At 41.1% G+C, this 26,414-nt stretch overlaps 1 protein-coding gene across 1 annotated transcript in view; it reads right to left on the bottom strand.

Annotated features, from left to right (window-relative positions):
• GFPT1 (glutamine--fructose-6-phosphate transaminase 1) overlaps positions 1 to 26,414 on the bottom strand; it is a 65,418-nt gene that overhangs the window by 19,161 nt on the left and 19,843 nt on the right. Inside the window, exons 4-11 of the mRNA XM_033239295.1 lie at positions 21,168 to 21,293; positions 16,471 to 16,529; positions 15,530 to 15,664; positions 13,686 to 13,747; positions 11,668 to 11,747; positions 6,977 to 7,082; positions 4,489 to 4,652; positions 1,878 to 1,973 (exon numbers count right to left, since the gene is read on the bottom strand). Of these exons, the coding sequence (XP_033095186.1) occupies positions 1,878 to 1,973; positions 4,489 to 4,652; positions 6,977 to 7,082; positions 11,668 to 11,747; positions 13,686 to 13,747; positions 15,530 to 15,664; positions 16,471 to 16,529; positions 21,168 to 21,293 (828 nt within the window). The remainder of the gene's footprint in view (positions 1 to 1,877; positions 1,974 to 4,488; positions 4,653 to 6,976; positions 7,083 to 11,667; positions 11,748 to 13,685; positions 13,748 to 15,529; positions 15,665 to 16,470; positions 16,530 to 21,167; positions 21,294 to 26,414) is intronic.

Genomic DNA, 26,414 nt, shown 5'->3' on the forward strand with positions numbered 1-26,414 from the left:
TGCACTAGACCAAGCCTGTTTGCACACCTCTGCCTACAGTGTTTTCCACAGACCTTGGCATTAATTACAAATGTCTGGGAAGAAAGGAAACAACAGTAAAGAGCTCGATCAGGGTCATGCAAAGGCAAAGACTCAACATAAAAGCAAAGAAAAAAAAAAGGCAGACCAACTACCAGAAAGACCTGTACTGCAGATGATGACAAAGAATGACATGGATGTAAGCCAGTGAGGTTAGCTGGCCACAGTGTTTCCTTAATATTAGTCCTGGAAATTTCTGGTGGCTAAGGAGAGTTGGGATAGTTCTGAAAGGAGCTGCCCAAAGCTCTAAATTTGATGCTTTTGAGAAAAGCCTGATCCCTGTTGAGATGAGGTAGGCCATCACTACAGGCAAAAAAAGAATGTCTGATGGACAGGGGAGGGGATGGAGAGCACTTAGAACAATGTATACATGGGAACTAGTTTGGTTCAATAAATGACTAACAACGTGACCTTTGGCAAACTGAATGCCTCAATCTCCTCATCCTAACAACAAAAAAGATGACAGCTATCCTGTTTTATTACAGAACTTTTATGTACATAATACAGATATGAGTACTATTTATTTATTTATTTATTTATTTATTTATTTATTTTTGAGACAGGTCTTTCAACCAGGATGCAGTGCAGTGCTGGAGTCAGAGCTCACTGCAGCCTCGATCTACAGGGCTCAAGCAATCCTCCCACCTCAGGCTCTTCAGTAGCCAGGGCTACAGGCACCCACCACCACACCCATCTAATTTAAAAAAAATTTTTTTACTAAAAACGAGGTCAGGCTGGTCTAGAACTCCTGAGCTCAAGCAATCCTCCCGCTTTGGGTGCCCAAAGTGCTGGGAATACAGGTATGAGCCACTGCACCCAGCCAAAAGTACTTTTTAAAACCGTGAACTTCCCAAAGTTTGTCTCATTTTCTCATTTTCTTCCCTTATAAATCTTTTCCCTGGTCTCATTTCCATAAGCACCATAAAAGAATTTACTGCTGTTCTCCCAGTTCCTCCAGCTCAACCATCTTCAACAATCCTCTCTGTCTACAGAGGCAGATACAATTCCTCTGGTGGTAGATGTCTGTAATCCCAGCTACTCGTGAGGCTAGGGCAGGAGAATCGCTTGAACCTGGGAGGCGACAACTGTGGTGAGCCGAGATGGCACCACTGCACTCCAGCCTGGGCAACAATAGCGAAACTCCATCCTTTTAAAAAAAAAAAAAAAAAGTGTTGTACTCTCACTTTTACCTTAAAAATGCAAGAGGGTACAGGATATCCAAAGGCATCAGGCAAATACCTGAAAGACCTCTGGGGAAGTTCACACTTGTACTTACTTGTACACTCAGAAAGGAAACCTAGGCTAGGCAGATACATGTAAGCTGCCCAGCAACGGGACCAGATCTCATTCTTCTTAGAATTCACAGTACCTAGGACAGTCCCTGGTACACAATGGGTGATCTATACATAAAATTTACCGTTTTAACTATTTTTAAATGTACAATTCAGTGGTATTAAGCACATTCACATTATTGTACAACCATCACTAAAATCCATCTCTGTAATTTCATCATCCCACAACTGAAACTCTATACCCTTTAAATAATAACTCCCCATTTCCCCTCCCACAGCCCCTGGTAACCATTAATCTACTTTCTGTTTCTGTGAATCTGACTATTCTAGATATCTCATATAGGTAGAATAATACACTAAAGAACTTTTTCCAAGATGGCTGGGCTCCACTGACGGCTGACAGCTGTAGCTGTTCTACAAGCCTATTAACGGCAATGAACTTTCAGGTTGTTAATGGCACCTCCTACAAGAGACACTGAAATAATAAAATAATTCATATGTAACTACCAGTATAGTCATCAAAGTTGACTCTTCCTCTCATTGTGTTCACGACAGACTCTGGCTGCTCAAATATTTCCTTCTGCATAAATGAACTGAAGTTGCCTACAGTAAGAGAAACCACATAATTAGAACAAAAACAAATCAAAGAATAAAAAAAGAATTTGTAAACAACTAAAAGTCCCCCACCTTTAATAAAATCTTGGTAAATAAAATATAACAAAAGGTCATGCAATAGAGAAAGTTATTTATACATGACTGCCTAAAAGATTGGGTGAATATATTTTACTCTATGTGGAAAAAAATAAGAGTACAAGTCATTTTTAATTAACTTCATACTTGAAATGTGCAGTTAAAACAAAACAAGTGAAAGAGACAAGCCTTTTTTTTTGAGATGGAGTCTCGCTCTGTCGCCCAGGCTGAAGTGGAGTGGCGCAATCTAGGCTCACTGCAATCTCTGCTTCCTGGATTCAAGCGATTCCTCTGCCTCAGCCTCCTGAGTAACTGGGACTACAGGCACACGCCATTACACCAGGCTGATTTTTTGTATTTTTAGTAGAGACAGGGTTTCACCATACTGACCAGGCTGGTCTTGAACTCCTGACCTCATGATCCGCCCACCTCGGCCTCCCAAAGTGCTGCGATTACAGGCGTGAACCACCGCATCAGGTCAAATGAGACAAGCTTTAAGTTTTGGAGTGTGACCTACATTCAAACTGCGGTTCTATCCTTTACTATCTAAGCTGGGGAAATTATTAATCCATAAAATAAGAGACCAGTTACTTCACAGTATGGATTGCAGTATGGATTAATAAAAAGAAATCTGACATATATGTAGAGTCATGCAATAAATGTTATTTCTTATTTTTACTTTTTTTTTGAGACAGGGTCTCACTCTGTCACCCAGACTGAAGTGAAGTGGCAAGATCACCACTCACTGTAGCCTCAATCTCCCAGGCTCAAGTAATCCTCACACCTCAGCCACCTTCGTAGCTGGGACTACAGGCACACACTACCATGCCTGGCTCATGGTTTGGTTTGGTTTGGTTTGGTTTGGTTTGAGACAGAGTCTCGCTCTGTCGCCCAGACTGGAATGCAGAAGCGCAATCTCACCTAACTGCAACCTCTGCCTCCCAGGTTCAAGCGATTCTCCCACCTCAGGGTCCCTAGTTGCTGGGACTACAGGTACGTGTCACCACAACCATAACTTTTTTGTATTTTTAGTTGAAGCAGGGTTTTGCTATGTTGCCGAGGCTGGTCTTAAAATCCTGAGCTCAGGCAATCTGCCTGCTTCAGCCTCCCAAAGTACTAGGATTACAGGTATGAGCCACTGCACCTGACCTTTTTCTTTTTTTAATGTTTAGTAGAGACAGGGTCTCACTATATTGCCCAGGCTGGTTTCAAATTCCTGAGCTCAAGTGATCTCCTTACCTTGGCCTCCCTAAGAGTTGAGATTACAGGCATGAGCCAGTGTGCCTGGCCAATGTTAGTTTCTATTCCTACCATAGTCCCATCAGTAAAATAATCCAAATAATAATAATTATAATACTTAACAGAAGCAAATATTACATACGACTAAGTGTGTCAGACACTATTTTAAGGACTTTATATATTTTAAGGACTCTTTTTTTTTGAGACAGAGTTTCACCCTTGTTGCCCAGGTTGGAGCACAATAGCGCAATCTCGGCTCACTGAAACCTCCACCTCTGGGGTTTCAGCCATTCTCCTGCCTCAGCCTCCCGAGTAGCTGGGATCACAGGCATGTGCCACCACACCCGGCTAATTTTGTATTTTTTAGTAGAGTTGGGGTTTCTCCACGTTGGCAAGGCCAGACTGGTCTCGAACTCCCCATCTCAGGTGATCCGCCCGCCTCGGCCTCCCAAAGTGCTAAGATATAGGTGTGAGCCACTGCATCCAGCCATATAGTAGCTTCTTAATCCTCAAAACAACCTTAATGAGGTAGGCTCTATTATCCTCACGTTATATATAAGAAAACTAAAGCACAAAGAGAATAAAAAGGAACAGAACATGAACTATATTTATGTTTATAAAGTATCTTTAAAGTATCAAGTGTTGTTAATCTTTTTCATGTTAGAAATAAATCATTAATTAGTTTGAAGATGACTGTAAAAACAGCAGATAATTTCTCTAAAGAATCATCCCGGCCGGGCGCGGTGGCTCAAGCCTGTAATCCCAGCACTTTGGGAGGCCGAGACGGGCGGATCACGAGGTCAGGAGATCGAGACCATCCTGGCTAACATGGTGAAACCCCGTCTCTACTAAAAATACAAAAAACTAGCCGGGCGAGGTGGCGGGCGCCTGTAGTCCCAGCTACTTGGGAGGCTGAGGCAGGAGAATGGCGTGAACCCGGGAGGCGGAGCTTGCAGTGAGCTGAGATTGCGCCACTGCACTCCAGCCTGGGCGACAGAGCGAGACTCCACCTCAAAAAAAAAAAAAAAAAAAAAAAAAAGAATCATCCCTTTTCCTAGGGTTGTCCTTTAACTAATCATGTGGAAGATTCCACTCACCATTCATTATTAGAATCAATATGCTAGGAAAAGAAGTAGAATATATTCTTTCCATTAAGGACAGCAAGCTATAACATGACAAAAACTTTTACCCTTCATGATCTGCTGGAGTTCCATCTGGAGTGTTTGCACAGCTCGTCCGGGGTGATCTCCTGCAGTTCGTTTAATTCGATGGATAGAAAGACGTCCATCCACTACTGCTGCAACATCATCATCTTCTAGAAAGATGACGCGATTGGTGTGTTCTATGACAGCACTATAACATTTTCAAGGAGATATTACAATCAATAACCAAGGATCATTACTATAAATGAAACTATCATTTGGATACAAGAACCAAATTTCAATATAAACTCTATCACTATGCAGTATCTCAGAGAATTTTCTAGTTACTAATGCCATCCCCTACAGGAAAGTATGGGGAAGGTGGTCATTGTGGACAAAAAATAAAAGGATCTCTGCATAGCAACCTAAACCAAATAGATTAGATCAGAAAGCATGGTTGTTTCCTCCTCATTCTATCCATTACCAAGTCCTGATTTTAACTTCCAAATACTCTCAAAGCTTCTATATCCACCACCAGACAAATTCAAGCTCCCATCAGTTCCTTGGCTGGACTACTGCAGCAATCTCCCAATTAGTCCACCCACTTTGTCTCTGATCTCTCTCCATCCATTCTCCATTTCTGCCAAAACTGATATCAAAGGCAACAACTCTAATGAAGATTTCTCCTTCACTCAACAAACCATCTGACAGCTTCCCTTTGGCTCTTAGAAAGACAACAAAGTGGCCGAGACAGGCGGATCACGAGGTCAGGAGATCGAGACCATCCTGGCTAACATGGTGAAACCCCGCCTCTACTAAAAAATACAAAAAACTAGCCGGGCGAGGTGGCGGGCGCCTGTAGTCCCAGCTACTTGGAAGGCTGAGGCAGGAGAATGGCGTAAACCCGGGAGGTGGAGCTTGCAGTGAGCTGAGATCTGGCCACTGCACTCCAGCCTGGGCGACAGAGTGAGACTCTGTCTCCAAAAAAAAAAAAAAAAAAAAAAGTACCTTACCGTAACCCCTATACCTCCTTCTCCAGCTTCATCTTCCACCAAGCTTCCTCTCACTCTCTCTATTTCCAGCCACACTCATAGCCATCCTAAACTCTCACAGGCTGAGCCATTTGCAAAAAATGAATGTTCCTCCTTCTACCTCTTAACATAATTAACTCCTATCTCGGTTCAAACGTCATTTCCTTAAAGAAATTTACCCACCAAGGGTAAATCACCCTGTTACTAGCATTCTGCAGCTCTTGTCACAGTTGGAAGTCTACACTTGTGTGATCATTGTTTAAAATTTGCCTCCTCACTAAGGAAGAGCTCCTAAGGACAAGTAATATTTTTATTTTTACTCACCATTATCTCCTGAGGCTAGCATATGGCTTCACTCAGAGTGTTCAATATGAATGTATACATGAATAAGAAAAGGCTGATATGTTTCTATAATTCCAGTGTATTTAAGCCATAACTGTCAACTGTGTAATCTTACACATCTTAACCCTGACTACACACCTTACACATCTGTAAAAATATTAAAGAGTAAGGCCGGGCGCGGTGGCTCAAGCCTGTAATCCCAGCACTTTGGGAGGCCGAGACGGGCGGATCACGAGGTCAGGAGATCGAGATCATCCTGGCTAACACGGTGAAACCCCATCTCTACTAAAAAACACAAAAAACTAGCTGGGCGAGGTGGCGGGCGCCTGTAGTCCCAGCTGCTCGGGAGGCTGAGGCAGGAGAATGGCGTGAACCCGGGAGGCAGAGCTTGCAGTGAGCTGAGATCCGGCCACTGCACTCCAGCCTGGGTGACAGAGCGAGACTCCATCTCAAAAAATAAATAAATAAATAAATAAAAATAAAAATAAAAAATAAAAAATAAATTAAAGAGTAAAGATCTGGCCACTGAGATAATACATTCCCTGATGTCCTAAATGGCATTATTTTCTCATTTTTATTATATTCTGTTATTTTCAGGTATAGTGAATGACTTGTTTGCAATTTGGGTGATTTTATTTTATCTTCATTACTATTTCATTTATAAATGCATTTAAACATCCCCCCGCATTTTCTCTCAGAATGTCTTAGTCTACTACTATCCCTTTATAAAAGTGATTATGCTGCAAATTAATTCCAAATGTAAAATATGAGTATCTACATTACACTAAAACTACAATAGTTTAGCAACTATGCTATAACAACTGGGATACTAACTAAGCCATTTTACTCTTCAATCTAGAATCTCCTCCCTTCAAAACCTAGATAAGGCTCCTGAAATAAGAAGGAAAAAAATGTAAGAGTTCTAAAATAAATACACTGGAAAAAGTCTCAAGGAATATATGTGTTCTTGGTAAACTGACCTACACTCTTTGAAATGACAGAAAAAGTGTCCTTATAGCCCCGTCTCCAAAATGGTCACCCATATTTCTTTAATTAAAAAAGTTCTCTCATAGAGCACAATTAGACTGATATATAATGACTTCTTGGTTTTCTGTAGAATGAGAAGTTTTACTAAAAACGTCTTTGAATCAACTAAGCTCACCTTGCATCAGAAGCAAAGTAATACTCCACTGCTTTTTCTTCCACTGGGAAAAGGCAGGTTGTGCTGTCCACACGAGAGAGATTGCAGCTTCCTTTCTTGTCTTTGCCTAAAGCATATAGTTAACATGAATTGATTGGCAAACATGTAGAAAATCACGTACAATGTAGAAATATGCATACTTTTCTACAAAATCAAGAAAAAAATCATAGCAACACAAAACAATTTCAGCAAATTTAAAAAGCCAAGTAGATCATCTCATTTCCATGCAATAAGCCAGTAAGAACAGACAAAAAGTGTACAGTGAAGTAGCAACTATCAAAGAGTGCGTGGCAGGTAAAAGTGCTACATTATATGTTTTTTTCATATAATATTTCTTTTCCAGGTAAAAGGCAAGTAATTCCTTAATATTAACTGGTTTTTTTTTAATCAAAAGTGTGTATAAATTAATTTTAACTTTATACAAAACCTGATGATCTTAACACATAAGTTTGTGTACCTATAATTATCACAAAATTACATTTAAAATATCAAAATTGTGCAATGAAAAATAAAATGAACACAGTGGCTCATGCCTGTAATCCTAGCACTTTGGAAGGCCGAGGCAGGAGGATCACTTGAGGTCAGGAGTTCAAGACCAACCTGGCCAACATAGTGAAACTCCGTCTCTACTAAAAATACAAAAATTAGCCAGACGTGGTGGCAGGCACCTATAATCCCAGGTACTTGGGAGGCTGAGGCAGGAGAATCACTTGAACCCAGGAATCGGAGGCTGCAGTGAGACAAGATCACACGCCATTGCATTCCAGCCTGAGCAACAGAGTAAAAACTCTCTCAAAAAAAAAAAAGAAAGAAAAAAAGGAAAATGAAGGCTAGTGGCAAGTTAATTTTATTATGTCCTAACAAAACCTCACTAGATTTTAGCAGCAAGTCAGCATAACAAATCAAGTTGCAGTCTACACTAATTCTGATTTTAAAACAAAACAGATGCACATCACTCTCTAATCATGGTATATCATATGTGGCACCCACAGTTAGGGACAAAATTTATAAACCAAGAAACTCTCCTTTCTTTAACTTGGGTTTTCTTATACTTCCTTTAAGTCAGGATAAAGTAAGGTCTTTTTGCAAAGCTAATATCCTTTTAATTCTTGTATTTCAGATTTATGACATCTCTACTTAATTTGTCAAGACATTAATTTTTTTCATCAAGACTGGAATACTAAAGTTTTATAAACTGGCCTAATATAGGAAAAATATCTATTAGTTGAAGACTACATAAACATCCTAGAGACAAAAATGCACCTTTCTCTAAGGCCAGGACATAACAGAACTATGGACACAATAGCCAGAGAATATTACAAGCATACTTATAAAAACTGCTATTTTACCTATCCTCTTAAAATGCACATATAAAGACAGACTTGATAATAATTATTAGAAATGTACATTCAAATGTGCTAATTATCCTGAGTTGATCATTATACATTGTACACATGTACTGAAATATACACCAAATATATAATTATATATCTATTAAAAATAATAAAAGTCAAAAAAAGCACATTCAAAGTTTTCCACCATTTGTGATTGTTTTATGTTTTAGTGATGAAAACAAACTAACTTTTCCCATTCATATTTAACAGCAAAGATGCCAAACTTTGAAAAATAAGTGTAAGATGACATCCAAGAAAAAGTAACATTATAGAAAAACAACATATTAGTGTTTGCCAGAGGCTGGGAATGAGACAAGGGTTGATGACAGAGGGAAAGTTGAGGGAACTTATTGAGTGATGAAATTGTTCTGTATCTTGATTGTGTTGGTAGTTATGCAACTTCACATCTGACAAAACTCGTGAAACTACATGAAAAAGAGTAAATATTACTGTATGTTAAAAAATAGAGGCCGAGGCGGGCAGATCATTTGGGGTCAGGAGTTCAAGATCAGCCGGCCCAACATGGTAAAACCTCGTCTCCACTAAAAACACAAAAAATGAGCCGAGAGTGGTGGAGCGCGCCTGTAGTCCCAGCTATTCCAGAGTCTGAGGTGGGAGAATTGCTTGAACCTGGGAGGTAGAGGTTGCAGTGAGGTGAGATCGTGCCATTGTACTCCAGCCTGGGTGACAGAGCAAGACTTCGTCTCAAAAACAAGAACAAAAAAGTGAATTTAAAAACACATAAAAAGAGAGTTCAGCATTTTAAAAAAATAAATGTGGCCAGGTGTGGCGGCTCACGCCTGTAATCCCAGCACTTTGGGAGGCCGAGGCGGGAGGATCATGAGGTCAGGAGTTCAAGACCAGCCTAACCAATATGGTGAAACCCCGTCTCTACTAAAAATAGAAAAATGTGCCGGGTGTGGTGGCACATGCCTGTAATCCCAGCTACTCAGGAGGCTGAGGCAGGAAAATCACTCAAACCCGGGAGGCCCAGGTTGCAGTGAGCCGAGATCAAACCACTGCACTCCAGCCTGGGTGACAGAGCGAGACTCCGTCTCAAAAAAAAAACTACCTTTGCTTATAAAATGTCCTAAGAGGCTTGAGTTTCACTGTTTTTTCTCTAAATACTGATAATTTTATTCTTCAAATAACAAAGTATATTTAATTAAAATATGTTTAAAAATTTGAGGCTGGGCGCAGCGGCTCAAGCCTGTAATTCCAACACTTTGAGAGGCCAAGGTGGGCGGATCACCTGAGGTCAGGAGTTCGAGACCAGCCTGACAAAAATGACGAAACCCGTCTCTACTAAAAATACAAAAGGTAGCTGAGCATGGTGGTGTGCACCGGTAGTCCCAGCTACTCTGCAGGCTGAGGCACAAGAATCACGTGCACCCGGGAGGCAGTTGCAGTGAGCCAAGATCATGCCACTGCACTCCAGCCGGGGCAACAGAGCGAGACTGTTTCAAAAACTAAATAAATAAGGTCAAAAATTTGAGATACCAATGTCTGTTTAAATGAAAAGAATACCTCTGGGGTGGGCACAGTGGCTCTCAGCACAGGCTCTCTAGGCACCTGTGATCTCAGCACTTTGGGAAGCTGAGGCGGGTGGATCACTTGACTCCAGGAGTTCAAAAGCAGCCTGGGCAATATAGCAAGACTCCAATTGTACAAAAAATTTATAGTTAGCTGGGAGCCAGGCACAATGGCTCATTTCTGTAATCTCTGTAATTTGGGAGGTTGAGGTGGGAGGACCCCTTGAGCCCAGGAGTTTGAGACCAGCCTGGCCAACAGAGCGAGACTTCCTCTTTACAAATAAAAAAATTGGCTGGGGGTGGTGGCACATGCCTGTGGTCTCACCTACTTAAGAGGCTGAGGGGGAAGAATCACTTGAGTCCAGGCAGCCAAGGCTGCAGTGAGCCATGACTAAGCCATTGCACTCCAGCCTAGCTGAGAGAGCAAAACCCTGTCTAAAAATAAGAATTAGCTGGGTGTTAGCCGGACGCTGTGACTCACGCTTGCAATCCCAGTACTTTGGGAGGCCAAGGCGGGCGGATCACGAGGTCAGGAGATTGAGATCATCCTGGCTAATATGGTGAAACCCCGTCTCTACTAAAAATACAAAAAAAATTAGCCGGGCGTAGTGGTGGGCGCCTGTACTCCCAGCTACTCCGGAGGCTGAGGCAGGAGAATGGTGTGAACCCAGGAGGCAGAGCTTGCGGTGAGCCGAGATCATGCCACTGCACTCCAGCCTGGGCGACAGAGCGAGACTCCATCTCAAAAAAAAAAAAAAAAAAAAAAGAATTTGCTAGGCGTGATGGCACACACTTGTAGTCCTAGCTATTTGAGAGGCTGAGGCAGGAGGATCACCTGAGCCCAAGAGTTTGAAATTGCAGTCAGGTATGACCACACCACTGCACTGCACTCCAGTCTGGGCAACAGAGCAAGACCCTGTCTCCTCCCGCCACGCTATTTAAAAAGTAATATGGAAAGTTACATCAAAGTAAATAAATAAGAAAAACAAAAAATAAACTTTATACATAAACAATAAAAGAACAATCACTACAAATTCAAATAAAGCCAATCAAGATAGCAAATGTAAATCCAACAGTAATATGTCATGCATAAAATAAAGACGATTTAAACATATTTCAGTTAAAAGTTAGGCTAAATGATTCAAATAACTACCACTTAGTTAATCTATAATAACCTAGCACACAATGCTCTTTTCCTAATCTAAGCATATATCCCACATGATTTTAAAACAAAGGAAAAAATAATTTACAATTTCAACTATTTTCTCAAATTTCAGAAATTTTAATGAAATTATTAAAAGCACTTTCTAAATGCCAAAAGCAGACACGCAAAATATACTCTGCAAATTAGAAAAATGTCAAAATATGCTTCCCCATAAAATAAGCACATTTTTAGAGGCCCAGCACATTCATTCACTCGAAGAACAAAAGAATTAGTAAAGAATAAACAAAAGAGGATAAGATCCTCCCCATCCATGCAGAATGCATTTCCCACCTCTTTCTCCCTGTGATCCCCACCGTGTGAATTTTGATCCAATCTGAGTCCTAGCTAAGGATACACAACAGAAAAAAAATTCTAATCATCAGAGAACTCACGAAACCAAATCTTTTTCATGTCTAGACAGAACTATATATACATATGCATCTGACCAAAGGGGCATTTATTCCAACTTAAGGAAAATAATTCTTCATATCTACTGCACTCCATTTGTAGAGGTAATTTTACCTGTTCTGTAGAGTATAGGAATGTGATCAGTAGAAAGTTTATGTTCACTCCGTACACCAATCAACAGAGGGCTACCTCGCCTGTAAATTGCAAGAACAGTTAGAATTAAATCATTTTTATAAATAATGGACTAATGATATAAAATTTAATGGCCAATACTCTTCAAATGTTTAAATTCTCCCCCCAAGCTCAACTTCAGATATAAGAAAGAACTAGATAAAAATAATTTTTAAAAAAATTCTGTATTGGGCCAGGTGCAATGGCTCACACCTGTAATCCCAGCATTTCAGGAGGCCTAGGCAGGCAGATCACTTGAGTCTCAAGAGTTCAAGACCACTCTGGGAAACATGGCAAAACCCCATCTCCAAATTAGCCAAGTGTGATGGCACATGCCTATAGTCCCAGCTACTCGGGAGGCTGAGTAAGGAGGACTGCTTGAGCCTGGGAGGTGGAGACTGCAGGGAGCCAAGATCACACCCCTGCACTCCAGCCTGGGTGACAGAACAAGATCCTATATCCAAGAAAAAAAAAAAAAAATTGAAATCTGCATCGGGGTCAGCAAACTGACCTGCAGTCCCAGGGTTATTTATTTTTATAAATAAAGTGTGGTTTGTTTGTTTGTTTGTTTTTTGAGAACGGCCTTGCTCTGTCTCCCAGGCTGGAGTGCAGCGGCACAATCACAGCTCACTGCAGCCTTGACCTCCTGGCCTCAAGTGATTCCCTTGCCTCAGCCTCTGGAGTAGCTGGGACTATAGACATGCACCACCACACCCAGCTAAATTTTTTATTTTTTGTAGAGACGGGGTTTTGTCATGTTGCCCAGGCTGGTCTGGAACTCCTGGGGTCAAGCAATCCACCCACCTCAGCCTCCCAAAGTGCTGGAATTACAGGCATGAGTCACCATGCCCAGCCTAATACAGGTTTTTTTTTTCTTTTAATTTTTAAAATTATTTCTTTTTTTAACTGACAAATAAAAATTGTACTAAATATAGTTATTTTGGAACATAACCATGCCCATTCTTTTACTTATTTTCTGTAGCTGCTTTCACACTACAACTGCAAAGTTGAGTAGTTGCTACAGAGGCTACATGGTCCAGAAAGCCTAAAATAGTTACTATCTGGTCTACTCCAAAAAAGTTTGCCAACACCTGTTCTGTAACAAGGTATTTTAATTTTTTTCCTTTGTAATGTTAAATGGAACATTCCTTTCAACTGTGCACAGAATGCCAATATATGAACATGTAGCACCTTCTCCTTAGTCACCCTGTTTTCAGATTAAAAATATCTCTCTCTTACCATATCTTAGGGTACCTCACTTAGGACTTCAGGATTAGGCCTAAATATCCTATTAAGAAGTAATGATGGTACAATTATCTAGGAATCTGTCTAGAATACATGTTTCAAAAAATACAGAGAAAGCTAATACTTTAACTTTATTAGATAATATTCAATATCCAAATTCACAAAGTAACCTTGGTGCGCCCAACAAAGACAAAAGGCCAATTAAATGCCAAAATGTATTTTTTCTTTTTTCTTTTCTTTTTTCAGACAGTCTCGCTCTGTAGGCCACACTGGAGTGCAATGGCACGATGTTGGCTCACTGAAACCTCTTGCCTCCTGGGTTCAAGCGATTCTCCTGCCTCAGCCTCCCAAGTAGCTGGGATTACAGGCATGTGCTACCACACCCAGCTAATTTTTGTACTCTTAGTAGAGACAGGGTTTCGCCATGTTGGCCTGGCTGGTCTCAAACTCCTAACCTCAGATGATCCACCCGCCTCGACCTCCCATAATGCTAGGATTACATGTCTGAGCCACAGCGCCCGGCCTGTTAAGGGATTCTGTTAAATGGAAGAGTGGTAAAACAACAGACAAGAAGGAGCATGTGAAAATATGCTCACATGAACATATCTAATAAAGGGCAGAGCCTTTATAATAAAGGGTCATGTATAGTCTACGAAGAATAAACATGTAACTCAAATATGTTGAAATACATTAGTCATTGTTAGGGGTGTATGTACCTTGTGCCAACTGCTTGCCCAGGAAAATGAACACTTTTAAATACGAGTGCAAAAGCACCTTCCTATGGAGCGAAAAAAATGCATTAGCAATATTTACTATAATCAATTATCAAGTCAGAAATGCCTAGAACATACTGACTTTAGCACAGAAATTTTTTGTTCACACAAATGCTCTTTTATATCAGTTTATAAACAAGTCTAAAGTTTAAACACTCCTAAGCTTTGGTGTATCCAAGACCCACTTTTTTTTTTTTTTTTTTTTGAGATGGAGTCTCACTCTGTCACCAGGCTGGAGTGCAATGGCACGATTTTGGCTCACCGCAACCCCCGACTCCCTGGTTCAAGCGATTCTCCTGCCTCAGTCTCCCAAGTAGCTGGGATTACAGGCACGCGTCACCACAACCAGCTAATTTTTGTATTTTTAGTAGAGACAGGGTTTCACCATGTTGGGCCAGGATGATCTCAATCTCCTGACCTCATGATCCGCCCGCCTCAGCCTCCCAAAGTGCTGGGATTACAAGCATGAGCCACCACGCCAAGATCCACTTTTTTAACCAAGCCTACACTCAAAATATGCTCAACAGATAACAACTCCAAAAATAGATCATTTAGAAAGTCATCTTTTGTACAGGTTATGAACCTTCTCAACCGATATATCCTATCTCCATCATTTACCTATCTATGTCGTCATAAGACTATGGATTATCAGAGGAAAGAATGAATTAGAAAAGATCCCAAGATCAAAATCCAAAACGTATTCTCTGCCCTAGTAATTGTACACCACTGTTAACTTCCACTCTTTCTGACCTTGATATTAGAGATATAAATATATACAATTATTAACATGCACACCACACAACTCCATCAACCCGAATCCTCAGGGACAGGGCTTACAGGAATCAAGAACAGATAAAAGAGGAACATGAAGTAGGAGAGGGAAGAACCACCCTGGAACACAAACTGGATTACACGACGAATAAAAGGCAAAGCCTATTAGAAACAAGAAAAAGCTGGGAAGGCACATTACTCTACTCTGCCTTGGGTAAAGAGAAGGAATAGGCCTCTACGTTCTCCATTTTCCTGCTTCCTCTTTTTGCTACAGATATAAGATTTGGGTGTAGGTGGGAGGGAAGTGAGGGTTGGACCTTAGTTGGGGAGTTAAGGACTTTTAAGTGGGAAAGCTAGAGTTATGAGTGAGGAAGGGAGATGTAGGTATCTCTATGGATTTGGACATTTGTAGATCTTTGATGTCTTTAATCTTTAATTAAGAATGTTGGATAGAATCAAAAAGAATACTGCTTTTCTCATGGGCTTGGAAATGCTTTTCTACCTATAGAAAAGCCTTCCTTCAGGGCTAAGGAAAAGTCCCCAGAAGGAAAAATAAGTAGTTGACTTTGTTGGCTCAGAGACAAGCAGGCATTATCCCAGAATATAAACTGGCAGCTGTGAAGCTACCATTGTGCTAAGTTATTGGTTGAGAAGAACATTCGATGAGCAAGAAGCAAGGGAATAACTAATCCTCCATTGTGTGTACGGTGTACATGTCCACGTGTGGTGCGTATGGATGTGTATATATACGTATAACTGTTAGACACACTTTGATTTTGGATTATTTTTCATTCTCATGACATTAAACCAGAATGAAGTAAGTAGAATTTCAAGTGGAGGGTAGGGGGGAATCAATAAATCAATCAGTCTCTCAAAATTATTCAACCTGAATAGTTATATGAGAAATAAAAGACAAAAAAAAAAAAAAGCACAGCTCCTGCTTATCAAACTTAATTTCCAGAAAGTTTCTCATGATTAATGTTGGCATAATTATCTTTTAAAGTGTGGCTTAATACCAATTGTTGGATAACTCTCTCCACCAAAGTAGTAAAGCTGGTATCTTGACTTTCCTGATTGTCATACATATACTTAACAAGCTTGGCAATTGTCTCTGTATCTGTTTCAGATTCGAAGTCATAGCCTTTGCTTTCCTGTAAGTAGAAAGAAAAAAAGATACAATTAAAGAAATATTCATGACATAAAAACCTTTTCTACACAATTGTCCCCTCAAATATTTCACTAATTTCTAATATTCTTTGAACACCATATCCCATTATACAAAATTAAAGTCACCATCTGATTAGAGTGACTTCAAAACAGTGTTGTACTCTGTGTAACTGAATATACACTTAACTTACTGTCCAATAAATAGCCATTAGCTGTATGTGGCTATTTCAATTTAATTAAAATTAAATAAAATTTAAAATTCAGTTCCTCAGTCATACTAGCTGAACAACCACATATGGACAGTGGTTACTATACTGAATAGCCCAGATACACTACACCTTCCATCACTGGAGAAAGTTCAATTGAACAGCCCTGAGAAAGCACTCATGCAGGTCAACATTATGACCACAACAATACAGTATATAGCTATTTAGGACACAGAACTTTCATTTTATTTGTATTGATTATTCTTGTATTAATATGTCCTAGGAACTTTAAAACATAACAGAATCTCTCATAACGTAAAAAATGTCTCCACAAAATTCCAATCTTATTTGAGCCTTTTGTCATGTATATTACAGTCAAATACTAATCATTTCCTTTTCATATCAAAAAACAGAATTGTTCCACTCTTAGCAAAGAAAAGTTCAATAAACCACCATGCCCTTGGAATTGTCCAAGGAATTACTTGATGACACCTATATGGTGTTGCACATCCCAAAAACCAACCCCACTGCTCTCGTTAGAAGTATTCTCAAAGACTGGTGTCTTTTGAGGTCACCTTACTTACCAAAAACTTTTTCAAGTCTTTGTAGTTGGTGATGATTCCATTGTGAATAACAATAAATTCTAAAAGAGCAAGTGTTGATGACAGAAAAGTTAGAAGTCTGAGAAACCTAAAATATCTATTACTGTAACTGGATTTTTTTCAAGTCAAAAATTTGTAACATGCTATACTATTTATTTATAACATAATTACATCTACTTCTCATTATCAGATTATCATCACGTAGATCAGCAGCATTGTTTATGTGGCATAGCCAAAGTACACAGTGCAGGGGAGGTGGGTACAGTGGGGAAATAAACAGGAAGTCTAGAGATAACAATTTCAGTTGTGGCAAGCTAGTAACAAAATGTTACCATGAAAGGAGCAAGTTTATTGGGTCTGTTGCCTCATTTGCAAAATGAGAGAGCTGAACTAAATACTATTCTTATTTCTCTGTTCATTCATTCTTGAGTATAAGTTTAAAGAGAAGGCCTTTCAAACTAAAACAATAATCTGATTTACACTAAATGAGTTTAAGAACTAGAACTAAGGAATTTGCTAAGAAAAGCCAATCAGTTCTATAGTTAACTTGTTTGAGATCCAGGTAAGTCACAGAATGTCAGAGAAATAAATGCTAACGTATCATTCCAAGAGAAGATAGATATGATCTTGGGATAATTTTCTTCTTTTTTAACTAACTTCGAAAACTGTAAGAACAGATAATCAAGAGTTGACAATATCACTATTTGTAGCCACTGATGGTACATAAAAACTACCAATCTGGCTGAGCGCGGTGCCTCACGCCTGTAATCCAGCACTTTCAGAGGCCGAAGTGGGCGGATCACCTGAGGTCAGGAGTTTGAGACCATCCTGTTCAACACGGTGAAACCCTGTCTCTCTAAAAATACAAAAACTTAGCCAGGCGTGGTGGCATGTGCCTGTAAACCCAGCAACTTGGGAGGCTGAGGCAGGAGAATCGCTTGAATCTGGGAGGCAGAGGTTGCAGTGAGCCGAGATCGCACCGCTGCACTCCAGCCTGGGCAACAGAGAACCAAAAAAACTCCTGCCAATCCTGGATTTATTATTCAGAGTTCGTTTCAGTTAGGAGAAAAATTACTGCTAAATTAAATTTTATATTAAATTATCAAAATATTCTTTTTTTTTTTTTTTGGAGACACGACGTTGCTCTGTCACCAAGCTGGAGTGCAGTGGCTCAATCATGACTCACTGCAGCCTTGACCAGGATCCTGGGCTCAGGTGATTCTTCCACATCAGCCTTCCAAGCAGCTGGGATTACAGCTGCTTATACCACACTCAACTAATTGTTTTATTTTTCTGTAGAGAGTCTCACTACGGTGCCCAGGCTGGTCTCCTGAGCTGAAGCAACCCTCTCACTTCATTCTTCCAGTGTCTTGAGAATATACACATGAGCCACTATGCCAGACCAAAATGTTCTTTTTTCTTTTTTGAGACAAAGTCTTGCTCTGTCGCCCAGACTGGAGTGAAGTGGCAAGATCTCGACTCACTGTGACCTCTACCTCTCGGGTTCAAACAATTCTCCTGGCTCAGCCTCTCAAGTAGCTGGGATTACCAGTGCATGCCACCATGCCCAGCTAATTTTCGTATTTTTAATAGAGACGGGGTTTTGCCATGTTGGCCAGGCTGGTCTCGAACTCCTAACTTCACGTGATCCACCTGCTTTGGCCTCCTAAAGTGCTAGGATTACAGGCATGAGTCACCACACCCGGCCCCTCACAATGTTCTTTTTTTTTTTTTTTTTTTTTTTTTTGAGACGGAGTCTCGCTCTGCCGCCCAGGCTGGAGTGCAGTGGCCGGATCTCAGCTCACTGCAAGCTCCGCCTCCTGGGTTTACGCCATTCTCCTGCCTCAGCCTCCCGAGTAGCCGGGACTACAGGCGCCCGCCACCTCGCCCAGCTAGTTTTTTGTATTTTTTAGTAGAGACGGGGTTTCACCATGTTAGCCAGGATGGTCTTGATCTCCTGACCTCGTGATCCGCCCGTCTCGGCCTCCCAAAGTGCTGGGATTACAGGCTTGAGCCACCGCGCCCGGCCACAATGTTTTTAATATACGTAAAGATCTGACATTTTGGCTGATAGTAATTAGAAACCAAATAATAAACATTTTCACTAGATTTTTGAGAGAAGATGACAGCAAGTACTAAAATAAATTTATAAAAAAACTTGCCGGATGTGGTGGCTCACGCCTATAATCCCAACATTCTGGGGGGCTGAGATAGACGGATCACCTGAGCTCAGAAGTTCGAGACCAGCCTAGCCAATGTGGTGAAACCTTGCCTCTACTAAAAATACAAAAAATTGTCGGACGTGGTGACAGGCACCTGTACCCAGCTACTTAGGAGGCTTGAGGCAGAAGAATGCTTGAAACCGGAAGGCAGAGGTTGCAGTATGGGGAAAGCACGCCATTGCACTCTAGCCTGGGCAACAGAGCAAGACTCTGTCTCAAAAAGAAAAAAAAAAAAAAACTTAATTCTAGAACAAAGAGATTCATAAATAGCTAATTTAAAGGCTTTAACTTAAAGCCAAATTCTCAAAACATAATCTAGATGTAAGTTTTTGGGAATCTTTCATAAAGGCCTTGTCAGTGTCAAAAGTCTAAATTATTGCTACCAAAATGACCATATTCAATAGTAATTATTGAAGCACAAGAAGCCTAAATAGGCAGCTTCTGAATTAAATTAAATATCAGAAAGCGCTGGGTGCAGTGTCTCATGCCTGTAATCTCAGCACTTTGGGAGGCTGAGGTGGGAAGATTACTTGAGTCAAGGAATTTGTAACCAGCCTGGGCAACAAAGCAAGACCCCTATCTCTACAAAAATAAAATAAATTAGCTGGGTGTGGTGGTGCAAGCCAGTGATCCTAGCTACTTAGGAGGCTGAGGCAGGAAGATCACTTGTGCCCAAGAATTTGAGGTTACAGTGAACTATGATCTCACCACTGTAACCCAGCCTGGGTGGAGGAGTGAGACCCTGTCTCTAAAATAAAAGGAAAAAAATGGGGAGGGATAAATACACACATATACACTTTTGTATGTATTCTGTATGTATTTCCTTATGAAAGAACAGACTCAATAATTGGTGAATGTTATCTACACAGGGAATAAGAGGAAACAGAAGAGTCTAGACTTGTTTCGTTGAGACAGTCTCACCCTGTTGCCCAGGCTGAAGTGCAATGGCGGCAATGGCGCAATCATGGCTCACTGCAGCCTCAACCCCCAGGTTCAGGTGATCCTCCTGCCTCAGTCTCCCGAGTAGCTTGGACTACAGGTGCATGCCACCATCAAGCTAATTTTTGTATTTTCTGTAGGCACAGGGTTTCACTATGTCGCTCAAACCTGGTCTCAAACTCCCAGGCTCAAGCAATCCCTCCATCTCAGCCTCTCAAAGTGCTGGGTAGACTTCTTTTAATATGTCTTGTTTTAAAGATGTGACTTCAGAATTATGTAAATACTTTAAATAATCATAAATAACATCTATTTTTAAATAATACCAATCCTTAAAAATAAAAAACAGGCCGGGTACAGTGGCTCACGCCTGTAATCCTAGCACTTTAGGAGACTGAGGTGGGCTGTTCACAAGGTCAGGAGATTGAGACCATCCTGGCTAACACAGTGAAACCCCATCTCTACTAAAAATACAAAAACTTACCTGGGTGTGGTGACACACGCCTGTAATCCCAGCACTTTAGGAGGCTGAGGTGGGCAGATCATAAGGTCAGGAAATCAAGACCATCCTGGCTAACACAGTGAAACCCCGTCTCTACTAAAAATATAAAAAATTACCCTGGCGTGGTGGCACACGCCTGTAGTCCCAGCTACTTGGGAGGCTGAGTCAAGAGAATTGCTTGAGCTCGGGAGGTGGAGGTTGCAGTGAGCCCATATCACACTACTGTGCTCCAGCCTGGGCGACAGAGCAAGACTCAGTCTCAAAAAATAATAATAATTCAAAAAAAATTTTTTTTCAACATATTAAAGTAACATGTATCCAGCCAGTAGCACAACTGCATGGAGAAAGACTATTCCAAGTAACTCTAAAACACAGTAATTTGGTTATACATTTCTAGAGAGATATGCCCTAAGGACAAAACCGATAACAAAAGTTCTCAGCCAGGAGCAGCGGCTCACGCCTATAATCCCAGCACTTTGGGAGGCCAAGACAGGAGGATCACTTGAGATCAGGAGTTCAAGACCAGCCTGGCCAACACAGTGAAACTCCGTCTCTACTAAATATACAAAAATTAGCCAGGCATTGTGGGCAGAAAGGGTCTCATTCTGTTGTCCAGGTTGGAGGCCAACGGCGTGATGTACAACCACGGCTCACTGCAGCCTCTACCTCCTGGGCTTAAACAATCCTCCTACCTCAGTCTCTCAAGTAGCTGGGACTATAGGCATGCACCACCATGCCTAACTTATTTTTTTATTTTTTGTAGAGACGGTATCTCACTATGTTGTGAGGGCTGATTGTGAACTCCTGGACTCAAGCAATCCTCCCAACTCAGGCTCCCAAAGTGCTGGGATTATAGGCATGAGCCAGTATTCTCAGCTCTGTATACTCTCTATGACTTCTGAATGTCTGAAATTTTCCAAATGAAAAATAATTAAAATAATGAAAATCCAAGAGCCTTCTTTCTGCCCCCATTATTAGGCTTCCACAATCATTCCAAAGCACGAAAAATCTTTCCATACCATTATTTTTATCAGATCGCTGGGGGTGGCTATTGACAGGATTGGGTTCCCCATGTGTTGCCCAACGGGTATGAGCTATTCCAAGGTGTACATCAAATTCTATATCCAAATCCATATCTTGTTGCTCTGAAGAATATGAAAAGAAAAATTTCAGTATTAAATCATGCTGCAGAGATAATGCTATAAGCTATATTTAAATATAATTATTACAATGCTACTCTCTTGGAATATACAATCACTGAAACTAAAGATCAGGCATATTCAAAATAGTGATTAAAAGACTTAGGAGGCCGAGTGCAGTGGCTCACACCTGTAATCCCAGCACTGTGGGAGGCCAAGGCAGGCGGATCACCTAAGGTCAGGAGTTCAAGACTAGCCTGACCCACATGGGAAAACCCCGTCTCTAGCAAAAGTACAAAAATTGGCCAGGCATGGTGGCACGCGCCTGTAGTCCTGGCTACTCCGGAGGCAGAGGCAGGATAACCACTTGAACCCAGGAGGCGGAGGTTGCAGTGAGCTGAGATCACACCACTGCACTCCAGCCTGGGTGACAGAGCAAGACTCCCTCTCAAAAAACAAACAAACAAAAAAAGTAGCTGGTTCTTAATTTATTTTTCATATAAGCTATCTTTTCTTGGGGCTTCTTAAAAAAAAAAATGGACAGCTCCAGTTATTAACTAGTAATGCTCTTAATTTCCTAAATATAAAATTCATTTGGCTAAGAACCCAGAAAACAAAGTTTATCAGAATTAGGTCTAAATTAAGAGCAAACTGGCTGGGCACCATGGCTCATGCCTGTAATCCCAGCACTTTGGGAGGCCGAGGCAGGTGGATCACCTGAAGTCAGGAGTTCAAGACCAGCCTAGCCAACATGGTGAAACCCTGTCTCTATTTTAAAAATTAGCTGGGCGTGGTAGCTCACGCCTGTAATCCCAACTACTCAGGAGGCAGGATAATCAACTGAACCCAGGAAGGGTAAGTTACAGTGAGCCAAGATTGTGCCACTGCCCTCCAGCTTGGGCAAAAGAGCAAGACTCCATCTCAAAAATAAATAAATAAATAATAAATAAATAAAATCACAATGGTATATTCTGTTGTACTATTACATTTATGATATGTTGTCAACCTAGCTTCCACTAGAATTTGAGTTCTATAAAAACAGCCTACCTTATTATTTTTGAATCCTAAGCACTAAAAGGTATACATGGCAGATACACTTTTGTTGGATGGCTCAATCAATCAAAGAATAAAATCATGCATCTATTCTTTCCTCGCTTAACTGTGCTCTGAATAATTAAGGCAACCTGATAAATGACCTCAAGAAAAGTACAGGATTGCCGGGCGCGGTGGCTCAAGCCTGTAATCCCAGCACTTTGGGAGGCCGAGACGGGTGGATCACGAGGTCAGGAGATCGAGACCATCCTGGTCTACACAGTGAAACCCCGTCTCAACAAAAAAAAAATACAAAAAACTAGCCGGGCGAGATGGCGGGCGCCTGTAGTCCCAGCTACTCGGGAGGCTGAGGCAGGAGAATGGCGTAAACCCGGGAGGTGGAGCTTGCAGTGAGCCGAGATCGCGCCACTGCACTCCAGCCTGGGCGACAGAGCGAGACTCCATCTCAAAAAAAAAAAAAAAACAAAAAACAAAAAAAAAAAAAAAAAGAAAAGTACAGGATTACTATTTACCGTTATTCAACAGGCTAATGCAAGAAATGAAAACATGTCTTTGACTACTTTTTATATACATATATATATATATATATAATTTTTTTTTTTTTTTTTTTTTTTTTTGAAACAGAGTTTCGCTCTTGTTGCCCAGGCTGGAGTGAGTGCAATGGTGCAATCTTGGCTCACTGCAACCTCCGCCTCCCGGGTTCAAGCAATTCTCCTGCCTCAGTCTCCTGAGTAGTTGGGATTACAGGTGCACACCACCACGCCTGGCTAATTTTTCTTATTTTTAGTACAGACAGGGTTTCACCATGTTGGCCAGGCTGGTCTTGAACTCCTGACCTCAGGTAATCCGCCCACCTCGGCCTCCCAAAGTGCTGGGATTACAGGTGTGAGCCACTGCACCAGGCCTGTTTGACTACTTTTTAAAGCTAACTATAATTAAAGCAGTATCCCCCCACGCATGCTCGCAAGCAATACTGGAGAAAGTCACAAGATTCTGTATATAGAATCCATTTCAGGCCGGGCGCGGTGGCTCAAGCCTGTAATCCCAGCACTTTGGGAGGCCGAGTCGGGTGGATCACGAGGTCAGGAGATCGAGACCATCCTGGCTAACACGGTGAAACCCCGTCTCTACTAAAAATACAAAAAACTAGCCGGGCGAGGTGGTGGGCGCCTGTAGTCCCAGCTGCTCGGGAGGCTGAGGCAGGAGAATGGCGTGAACCCGGGAGGCGGAGCTTGCAGTGAGCCGAGATCCGGCCACAGCACTCCAGCCTGGGCGACAGAGCGAGACTCCGTCTCAAAAAAAAAAAAAAAAAAAAAAAAAAAAAAAAGAATCCATTTCAAATTCATGGTAATTACCACACCTTTATTTCACTGTTGCCGTAGGGACATTACCGAATGTCTAGTAAGAAAAAACTTATTGCTATGACAATAAGCACATTTCCCACAATAAATATTTCATGTCATATAAATTAATCATGACTTTGAATCCTTGACTCCTCCTTATTGTCTGTTACCCGTTTTAAAGCCCTTTGCTGAATCTTAAGTCTAGATAACCCCCACACTCAGTTTCTCGTCTCCCATCCACTGCCAAGCAATACTGAATAAAGTCAGAAAATTCTGTAAATTAAGACCCTTTCAAATTCATGGTAATCAGCATACCTATTTCACTGTTGCTACTTAGGAAACATGTATCCAAGTTCCTTATTCATTAAACTGATAGCTCAATCCAGTTCCCCGACAGTTCATCATATCTTTTCTATTCTCTGTAAAGCTCAATCCTACCTGCAGTCCCTCAATTTCCACTTTACTCAGCTTTTGTCCTCTCACCTGGTAATTATCTGCTTTAAGTTTGTCTTTTACCTTTGATTCCTAAAGTACACTCTTTCCGTTAAAGGCCAACTGCTTGCCTGTGCCTTGATCTTCTTGGGCCGTACTGCTTCAATAATTTCCTCATTTGCATCTTCCATGTTAACCTACCTCTACTCCCATGGCTCCTTGCCCTCTGCCTGCTTTTTCTCAGATGTCATCTTCCCTTTTTAAAAAAAATACTTAAAACATATTTAAATTTGCTGGGAATAATGAACACCCAACTACCCATACTCAGAGTTAACGAAACATCTACTCATTTGTGCTTTACATATTTTTTAGGATCTAAAATGTAAAAAATCAATGTGGTATATGGAAACTCTAAATAAATAAATGTAAAAAAAATGCAATTGATACATCCTTTATATCCCCATCCCATTCATTTCCTCCTCAGAGGATTCTCAAGTTGACAGTCTTACTATACATGACTTTTAAACTATGATTATGTTTACATGAGACCATAAATGACAGTATCATTCTGTGTTTTTAAATGTCCTATACTTTACATACCAGGAATTATCCATGTTCCCATATGCAGAACCAGATTCAGTGCACTCCTTTCAAAAGCTACATATGGTCATTCACTATCATATACAACTTATTTTTTGTTGTTTTTGTTGTTGTTCTTTTGTGGAGATGGGAGTCTCACTCTGTTGTCCAGGCTGGCGTGCAGCGGCGTGATCTCAGCTCAAGGCAAGATCTGCTTCCTGGATTCAAGTGATTCTACTGCCTCAGCCTCCCCAACTAGCTGGAATTATGGGCACACGCTGCCACACCCGGCTAATTTTCGTATTTTAGTAGAGATGGGGTTTCACCATGTCACCCAGGCTGGTCTCAAACTCCAGAGCTCAGGCAATCTGCCCACCTTGGCCTCCCAAAGAGCTAGGATTACAGGCATGAGCCACCACACCCAGCATACACAACTTATTATATCATCCATCCCATTCCCTTATTTACAGACATTTAGGCTGTTTCCAAAATTTTGTGACAATGAATCTTGTTGTCATGTCACCTTGTTCATTGTGTTTCCTTCACGTATATATCCAAGAGTGGAAGTGCTTAGTCTCAGGGTATAGGCATTTCCCAGGTAGATATTGCCAGATTGCTCTTTAAAGTGATTTACCAGTCACAAATTCACCAGTAATAGCTGCAAGTTTCCATTTGTAGCTAATAAATTCAATCAATACTTATTTTGCATGCATTGTAGGGTAAGATTAGCTAGGGGTTGGCCAGGCACAGTGGCTCAAGCCTGTAATTCTAGCACTTTGGGAGGCCAAAGAGGGTGGATCACCTGAGGTCAGGAATTCATGACCAGCCTGGCCAACATGGCAAAATCCCGTCTCTACTAAAAATACAAAAATTAGCCAGATGTGGTGGCACACGCCTGTAATCCCAACTACCCGGGAGGCTGAGGCAGGAGAATTGCTTGAACCAGGAAGCAGAGGTTGCAGTAAGCCGAGATTGTGTCACTACACTCCAGCCTGGGCAAGAGACCAAGAGTCCATCTTTAAAAAGAAAAAAAAAAAATTAGCTAGGAGTAAAGCAGACACTCAAATAATTACGCTTCAAACACAAACCAGTTGACCAGGCACAGTGGCTAATGCCTGTAATCCCAGTACTTTGGGAGGCCGAGGTGGGTGGATCACTTGCAGTCAGGAGTTCAAAATTAGCCTGGCCAATATAGTGAAACCCCATCGCTACCAAAAATACAAAAATTAGCCAGGCATGGTGGCACATGTCTATAATCCCAGCTACTCGGGAGGCTGAAACAGGAGAATCGCTTGAACCTGAGAGGCAGAGGTTGCAGTGAGCCAAGCCTGTGCCATTGCACTCCAGCCTGGGCATTGCAGCAAGACTCCATCTGGGGGGAAAAAAAAAGTTTACTGCGAAGAGGCATGTTTCAATATGTTGACATTGAATAATGGTGATTCTGTTCACAATCTGCCTTTATAACCTCCCATATTTGTCTACCAATACTTTAAATAAAAAGGACTACTATCATTCAAACCTGCCATTACTATTCTTATCTTTCTATGCTATTCTACTCAGAAGGTCCTCCCTTCACATCTTCACTGACCAAATATAATGAGCACCCATTCCCTACGTATTCCCAGTCTCTTCAACTTGTGGCAACTCTCCCCTGAATCTCACAGCAATGTCTGTTGTTCTCTCCTACAGAACCCACTATATCAGCCTGGTATACAGGATG

The sequence above is a fragment of the Trachypithecus francoisi genome, unplaced genomic scaffold (assembly GCF_009764315.1).
Source record: "Trachypithecus francoisi isolate TF-2019V2 unplaced genomic scaffold, Tfra_2.0 Lachesis_group17, whole genome shotgun sequence".
NCBI lineage: Eukaryota > Metazoa > Chordata > Mammalia > Primates > Cercopithecidae > Trachypithecus > Trachypithecus francoisi.